Source organism: Simochromis diagramma, unplaced genomic scaffold (assembly GCF_900408965.1).
Source record: "Simochromis diagramma unplaced genomic scaffold, fSimDia1.1 OVJJ01000321.1, whole genome shotgun sequence".
Taxonomy (NCBI): domain Eukaryota; kingdom Metazoa; phylum Chordata; class Actinopteri; order Cichliformes; family Cichlidae; genus Simochromis; species Simochromis diagramma.
Genome location: NW_024386772.1, coordinates 2,960,120 through 2,968,570, shown reverse-complemented (window position 1 = coordinate 2,968,570; position 8,451 = coordinate 2,960,120). Strand labels below are relative to the sequence as shown.

Genomic DNA, 8,451 nt, shown 5'->3' with positions numbered 1-8,451 from the left:
TTAGATAAAATGTGATAAACAACATCAAAGATTGATCATTTTGCCTTTACATAACACAACTACTACAGCAGTAGAGGCTGAGCTCGTGCTTAGCTGTTACTCGTTAAAATTTTACTGATTCATTGATTTGTTGAGGCCTTAATGTGACCCAGTGTAGGTGATAAGGCCATATTCATCACGATTAAACATGATAGTTTTAGTTTTATTATTTATTGATGGATACCAATGTAACACACCTGGGGCTCTTGATCCCAGCTTCAGTGTAAGTTGTAGTAAAATTGAATTTGAATCCCTTATTTCAGGTAAAATGCAACCTGCAAGATAAGAACCACAGACCTCGGGATGCTTAGAAATACTTACAGTATGTGTGCTGTTTTATGCAGCAATGCGTAATTATTTATGGGTCACAGAAGAGGGGCAGCCTCCTGTAGCCAGTAGGAGCCCCATCTCCTCCCCACCTGTCATTCTAAACATACCATGTTGACAACATACATGGAAAATAACTGACTCAGCTGTGCTGCTATTAAAAGAGCTCAAATCCTAAAGTATTGCAATGCCTGGCCGGTTGGGCTGCTGTCATGTCACAGGAGCTGTGCTGAGCAGAGCAGCTACAGCTCCTCAGGAGAGGAATTAAACTCGACTACCTGCAGAGGCCCAGGAAGCGGTAAGCAGTGGCTGCTAATTCGATTCCTTGCAAATGTCGAGGTTGGGTGGCTCAGCCACTCAGAAATGAGCTGCTCATTATAATCTAGCTGTGAGTTATGCAAAGTGCAGAGACCACGTGAGGACGGTGGGGAAACTTTGCTTTAATGTAAAATTCGACCGCAGACTCAGAAGGCAGAGGGACTGAGAAGTGCTCCGTTATTTCCCGACTTTGTTTTGGGAATAACCTGGCGAGTCCGGGGTGACACTGAGCCTTTGTGAGGGCCACAGCATCTATTTTTAGTGCTGTGTATTTTTAGAAAACTCTTCTTGGACAAACAGCCAGTGCTTGGCATGGTGAGCCTTAACTGAAAGGTTATCCTCAAATTCCTGGTTGGATACAACATGCGAGTGTCTGTCTTCACTGTCAGATGAGAAATGTGTAGAGTTAATGGTGGTATGAGGTGGCCAGTGGACTAAACACCAAGTAACTTTACACTGAAGTCATTTTGTGTCTTTTTGTTGCTGTTTTTTGTGCATTTGTCGTACTTTTAATTTCAGTCACCAAAGACTGAGTACAGAGTAATCCAGACTCACACTGGACCTGTTGTCATTTTGTCTCTTTTCACAACTTTTTTTTTTCTTGTGTCTGTTTGCTTTTTTATATTTGTGATTGTGTTTTATCTCGGCATTTTTTTCTCTTTGTTTAAACTAATTTTGTGTCTCTCTGTTGTTATATTTTTTTGTTTTGCAGTTGCCTTTTGTGTGCGTCGGTTGGATAAATATCTGTTCCTTTGTTATTTTTCTCTTTTCCTGCAACTTTGTCTTTTTATTGCTTTTTTGTGCATTTGCTTTGCAATTTTTTCTTTCTTAGTTTTCCCCTGTTGTGATTTTTTTGTGTTTTGTGTTTTAGTGTTTACTGTCATTTTTGTCTCTTATTGCAGGCTTGTTTTTCTCTCTCTTTGTAGTAACTTTTTGTATCTTTTTGTTGCCATTTTTATCTTTTGCGCTACATAAACAGTATAAATGATGGCTGTACCTAGAGTGACGTCATCCACTGGTTTCTGAGGTCGTGTTTTTAAGCCTCGAGATGAGCATTTTCTCCGTTGCCATCTTGGTTTAAAAAAAGTGGATGTGATGAGGAGGAGCAGGTCCAACTGTCAGACGGTCACTGGCTAGTGGTTATCACAGATATGGTAACCCATCCAGGGATCTGGCATCATTTCCTAATGCCTAACTCTAACCCTACGATTCACAAGGCAAATTTGTTTAAAGACTTTAAATAATAGTGTGAAAAGCTGGACTTGATATCAAGTAGTTGATTAGAACTTGTGTATAAATATTAAAATATCCAAGTATACTGTCCGTACAGAAGAAAGACATTAATGATCTCTCATTTGTCTTTATTTTGATTACTGGTGTAAGAACGTGGTTTAAAAACTCTTCTCTGTTTTTGTTTCAGAGTCATAAGAACACATAGTTAGACTTAAAAAAGGTTGTAACGGGTGAGATGGATTCCAATGTAACAGAGCCGGAGAGCTTCTGGGTATGAAACGCATGTAATGACTCACTTCCATCCCATCTCATCTGCATCAGTAAAATTCAAATAATATTCAATTTGGAACATAAATCCATGTTTCAGACTTGAAACATGCTTTTTGTGCCTAACCACGAGTTCAAGAGCATTTGTGGCTGTAAATGAGCACCTACCAGCACCTGTGCAGCTCACACAGCAGCTGGAGTCCCATTGTCGTTGCTAAGACGCAGAACAAAACCCTGACAAAAAGGCAGAATTACATTTTTACACTTTGGCAATTGTACTGACTGCCAACCGAGGTCATTAGAGGACTGATTTTAGTCTCGGCTAGACTAACAGTTTCCCACGCTGTGTTAGAGGTGTGCCTGTGTTTCCTCAACATTTTGTCAACAAAATGTCAAACGTTTGACATATATCAAATATCTAGAAAGAATCATCCTTTAATTTCATTCCTACATGTTACAACTAAAACATTTTTCAGGAGATGGACTCGACGTGGACCACCACTGTGCTCCTGGTGCCCTGCGTGGTCCTGCTAACTGCTGGATTTTTCTACCTCTATGGTGTAATCATGGGACTGTTGTCCAAAAAGTCTGTACGCAACAAGGTGGTGGTTATAACTGATGCTTTATCTGGGCTTGGAAAAGGTAACACACACACACACACACACACACACACTTTGGTAATTTTAGGTGAACCTTTTCACAGCATCTTTAAACTGAACTTGGTTTCTTAGCAGTTCTGTATGTTGTGTGAAGAGTGTGCAGGCGTGTTTCACAAAGGAGGCGCGAGGCTGATCCTCTGCGGGAAAAACTGGGAGAAACTCGAAGAACTCGCTGATGATTTGGCAAATTCTTCGGATCCAACAGTGGTAAGTCTAAAAGCACTGAAATTAGAGATGATAACAGCTCGTAGACTGAAGGACCGTTGACAAAGTACTCAGTGAAGTACACTATATTGCCAAAAGTGTTCACTCATCCATCCAAATCATTGAATTCAGGTGTTCCAATCACATTCATGACCACAGGTGTAAAAAACCTAGGCATGTGGAGTGATCCCAACTTTGTGCAAACAGTTTGGGGATGGCCCCTTCCAGTTCCAACATGGCTGGGCACCTGTCCACAAGTGCTGGAGACTTGTGAAATGGATGAGCAAGTTTGGTGTGGGAGAACTTGACTGGCACAGTCCTGATCTCAACCTGACAGAACACCTGTGAGATGAATTACAGTGTAGCCTGTGACGCAAGCCTTCTCGTCCGACATCAGTGTCTGACTTCACAAATGGGCCTCTTGAAGAATGGTCAAAAATTCCCAGAAACAATTCTAAACCTTGTGGAGAGCCGTCCCAGAAGAGTTGAAGCTGTTGTGGTTGCAAAGACTGGCCCAACATCTCAGTAAACTCTGTGGATTAACAATGGGATGTCAGACGAGAAAAATCCTTTGGGCAATATATTGAATCAGTACACTGTAAAAGATGTAATCACTAATAATGTGCAGTAAAGCTTCCTTTTCACTGGCATTTATTACCAGGCTGCATTTTTTTGCTGGTGGAGCTGCTCTTAGGGTCTTTGGTGGATTGTAAATGTCAAAGTAATTTAAAAAATGAAGAAGTGAAAACTTACATTTTCTTCCCTTTTAAGATGATGAAACATTTTTGAATTAACTTGAACCATCTTTTCAGAATTACTAGGCTCCACATAAAACGAGTAATTTCAGAGTTTTTGCTGTTCAGTATAATCAGAGTTTGCAGTGTGAAATAATGACTTAAATGTTTGAATGCAACAAAGCCAGAGAGCTTCTGAGTATGAGACACCCGTTTTTCATATAATCACATTATGTGAAAATCACCTTAATCGGATCCTAATTAAGGGTTTGACTGAAAAGATCAAAGTGAAGCGACAGATGTGCATGAAGACTTGATGTTTCATGAGCTTCAAGCTCTTTTATCAAAGCTTCATAGATAATATGTACCCTCAGCGGTCCCAGAACCTGTATCTTTTCTGACCCTTAATAGGCCAATCGAAAAGCTCTAACTCTCGTCACGATGTGCTTCCCTCTCGCATTATCAAAAATGCCCTGAACACTGTAGGACCCTGCATCTCGCTTCTAATGAATTCATCCCTCTTATCAGGCTAACCCTCGCCAACCTTCATTGGCTCCCCGTCAAATACCATATGGTTTTTAAAATCCTTTTATACACTTTTAAAATTTTAAATAACTTGGCACCCAGCTACTTAATCGACCTCCTTGACCTACACATCCCCACGAGAGCACTCAGATCCTCTAACCAGGGGCTCTTAATGCAACCAATGTCTCGACGGAAGAGTAGGGGGGATCGTGCTTTTGCCGCACCAAAACTCTGGAACAGTTTGCCGATTGATGTCCGTGCGTCGGAATCCAACCAATCCTTTAAATCACGTTTAAAAACCCACCTGTCTAAGCTTGCCTTCCAAACAACTTGGTTTTTAACTTCTCCCTGGTTCATGCTTGTTGCCACGTCACCATCTTATAACTGTATATCTTTTGCTGATAATTGTATTTTCCTGCTCCTTTACTGCTGTAACCCCGCAAATGCGGCTTGTCTGTGAAACACTTTGATGTACCTGAGACTTTTAAATGTGCTATAAAAATAAAATTGAAACAGAAACTGAACTGAATATCATAGATAACTACAGCATCAGGAAAACTAGGAAAACACTAAGAATTTACTGGGGGAAAAGAGGTAGAGCAGACAGTGAAGACAACAGTTATGAATATACAAAGACTGAATACAGGCACAAAAACTACCAAAATAAAACAGGAAGTAAAACAGGGAATAAACAAATCACTGGGGCACAGGGGAGGCAGGATAAACAGAAACTCAAGTAATCACATAAAAACAAAACCACAACCAAGAAGAGAACAAAACTCAAACATGTGAATACAAACATAAAGAAACCAACCAGGAAACAACTTATAAGAAATACAAATCTCAAAACATCACCACACAAAAATCCCAAAATTAAAACCACAAATCAGGCACAAAATCCTGACATGATGTTCTTAGCGTAAAGAATGATAACATGAAGCCAACACATCAGTGCATTTTGTCAATAAGAAAAAAAATTCTTCCACTTACACAACAGGAATTAAGAAGACTCGAATATAAATTTACCTCCACTCCTATTGGCTGTTGTTCTGCCCGTCACATCACTTCCTGTGACCACTATTTGGCTTTATAGAACAGCCACTAATGTTGCTGCAGGTCACGCAGAGCCCACCGTGCAAATGTCACACATGATGCTACACTGAAATTCACTGTAGCGCCACACCCGTCAAGAAAAGCTCAAAACCTTCCACATTTGTTCTTCTAAAGACTTTTGTGTATGAAACACAGACAATTAATTATATTATTTCTGTCTCTGCACATTTATGTAAATTCTGTGTTTTTCAGCATGTTAGCTATTATTACTGCTATTACTATTACTACTAATAATAAACAGATTTTAATTGCTCAAATCACAAGTACTGCATTACAAGTGAAAGTAAATGAGATGTAGTCACCATACAGCACTTTGCTGCCATGCAGACCTCCTCTTCTATGCTGTTTCTCCTCTTCAGACGTTTCCTCCTAAGTTGGTGCTGCTGGATTTTGGAGATACGGACAGCATGCCTGAGGCAATCGCAGAGATCCTGGACTGTTATGGGTGCCTGGATATTATTATCTTTAACAGCAGCATGAAGGTGAAAGCTCCAGCACAGACTGTGTCTCTGGAGGTGGACAAACTGCTGATGGACAACAACTACTTTGGGCCCGTCACTCTGGCTAAAGGTAGATGATGGGAACATGTTCAACTTTGACCTTCTAAGGGTGAGACGATGAAGGCTGAATTTCTCTTCCAGGCGTTCTGGCCTCCATGATCTCCAGGAGAAGTGGTCACCTGCTGCTGGTTAACAGCATCCAAGGGAGACTAGCTGTGCCTTTTCGCAGTACCTGTGAGTTTTTAAATTCCCTTTTTCATGAAACTTCAGATAACTTCAGTCTGCATAATGTTCGTATTATAAAAACTGGTTTTAGTTTATGGTGAACTCATTTGCTGTATGTTGAGGTAATCTGTTGTAAACCTGCTTAAACTGTTTCTGTGGAAACAACAGAAAAGTTAGTTCAGTCTGTATTTTGTTTCTGATCAGTTACAAAGCAAACTCGAGATTTTTGACACGAATCAACAGTTCTAATTACTCATTTCTTTGATATTTGGTAACAGCAGAATTAAGAATAATCTTAGTAGCTAAATGCAAGAAATGGTGATGTGTTATTTTCTCTATTTTTCTGCCAATAGTTTTTCTCAATATTGCACATAAACACAAAAAAATATGAAAAAAATATTTAATTTACTAAAAAATGTATATATTTGAAAAATATTATTTTATTGAAAAAAATTCAAATTGGTATGAAGAAAGTTCATTTTAAATAACTAATGTTAGCCTAACGCTAACATTGACTTACCATTAACACTTAGCATTAAGCAGCAAGTATTCAGATTTGGACTTTTTTTTATATATATATTAAAAATGACTTAAAACAATCGATTATCAAAGTTTTCAGACTCCTTCAAAGACGATATTTAAAAATTTGAATGTAAACATTTTAAAATTCCAGTGCAGAGTTTAGATTAGATTAGAAAACAAGTTTCGATTATTCCTGCTGTTTCCTCAGAGAAGATGATGACAGGTTTCACTCTGTATCTTAGACGCAGCCTCTAAACACGCTGTTCAGGCCTTCTTTGACTGCCTGAGAGCGGAGGTGGAGGAGTACGGCATCTCCGTCAGCACCATCAGCCACAACTTCATCAGCTGCTCTGCGTCTGGAGCCCCAGCCACCTCCAAATCCCTGTGGTCGTGTGAGTAAACTCAGAGGAGGCAAGACAGATGTTCAAACACTTCTTTTATTGTTGAAAATGCTGAGTGTTATTTCCTCTTCCTGTCGGCTCACTGCAGTGTTGTACACTAAGAAGCCCCTCGGCGTTTCTCCTGATGAAGCCGCCGCGGAGATTGTGAAGACTTTAAACAATAAGAGGAAAGAGGTGGTGATTGCTCCCTCGCTCCCTAAGATGGCCATTTACGCCAGGTCCTTTTTCCCAAATGTGTTCTTTGCTGTGATTGGTGCAGGGGTGAAGAACGCCGCCATCGCTGCTGAGATGTAGATACTGCCTCAGCACCGGGATGATGGGACACATGACATGAGGTTTTTAACAAATCAGTGGAAGTCAAAGATTTTTTAATGATCATTTGATGTTCGTGCGCATGGCGCAACAGTCCCAGATTTAATCCACATCACATTATCTGTTGCTGTTGGTTTAATTGAATTGTGGGAAAATCAGCAATATGATTTTCATGAATCATGAGGCTGCCACACAGAGTGGGGGCCAACAGGGGTCCAACAACAAATGTTTGCCTCTGAGCTCCTAAGTGGGTAAATCCAGCCTGTGGATTAGTGTTTTGTCTTATACTCAGATTTGTGTGTAAAATATTGATTTTCTTCATTTTAATAAACAGAGTTTCCTTAAAACTCAACAATCAGGAGTTACAGCACTTACTCATATTTATAAATGTTCACTTCTTCTTTAGTTTTCATAGCAGTTCTATCAGAAAGTGACGAATTGAAGAGATTTTGCATCTGTTGCTGAATTTATGGACCTATTGCTGTAGGTTGTTGTTTTTTTTGTTTGTTTTTTAAAAAAAAAAGGCTTGTTAACATATTATTGTTGGCACCGAGATCATATGTAAGACTATGGACAAATGTTATTTTACAAGTTTGGAATTTTCACATGATCTTAGAAAGAATTTCCTGAAAATGACCACATAATTTAGTACTTATTATGGCGACAATGGAATTTTTATTGTATTTAAACTATAATCAAAGTATTAACTATGAAATATTATTAAAATATGAACTATTTACTCATTATTCATTCATCATGAAATGTGTCATTTACTGTATGAGTCATGGTTTGAAGTGTAATAATTACTTTCACTACTGCCACTGAAAATAAACTGTACAAATAACAAGCTTGCAAAAAGTTCGAAATTTCAAATTATTTCTGAATAAGTTGACATTTCAAGAAACTAACCTGAAATTTGTAACTTCAGAGTGGCGTTTTTTTTTTCAAGAAGAAGAAACCAGCTTCCATACCTTACTGACTAAACCTCACAGAGAACTTAAAATTGTATCTATATCTATAGATATAGATATAGATATATATGTTTATACATACACACACATATATATATGTA

General features: G+C 38.9%; 1 protein-coding gene across 2 annotated transcripts; it reads left to right on the top strand.

Annotated features, from left to right (window-relative positions):
- The first annotated feature begins 543 nt into the window (after window positions 1-543).
- On the top strand, window positions 544-7,740 carry LOC120740337 (dehydrogenase/reductase SDR family member 7C-B-like). Of its 2 annotated transcripts, XM_040042627.1 has the most exons (8): window positions 549-664; window positions 2,105-2,188; window positions 2,661-2,826; window positions 2,938-3,050; window positions 5,779-5,989; window positions 6,061-6,153; window positions 6,909-7,058; window positions 7,156-7,740. In XM_040042627.1, exons 2-8 carry the CDS (start codon window positions 2,153-2,155, stop codon window positions 7,359-7,361), a joined length of 975 nt encoding a protein of 324 aa, XP_039898561.1. In that variant the 5' UTR covers window positions 549-664; window positions 2,105-2,152; the 3' UTR covers window positions 7,362-7,740. The 2 variants fall into 2 exon arrangements, with proteins under 2 accessions (XP_039898572.1, XP_039898561.1); XM_040042638.1 differs by lacking the exon at window positions 2,105-2,188 and having other exon boundaries at window positions 544-664.
- Window positions 7,741-8,451: the final 711 nt, after the last annotated feature.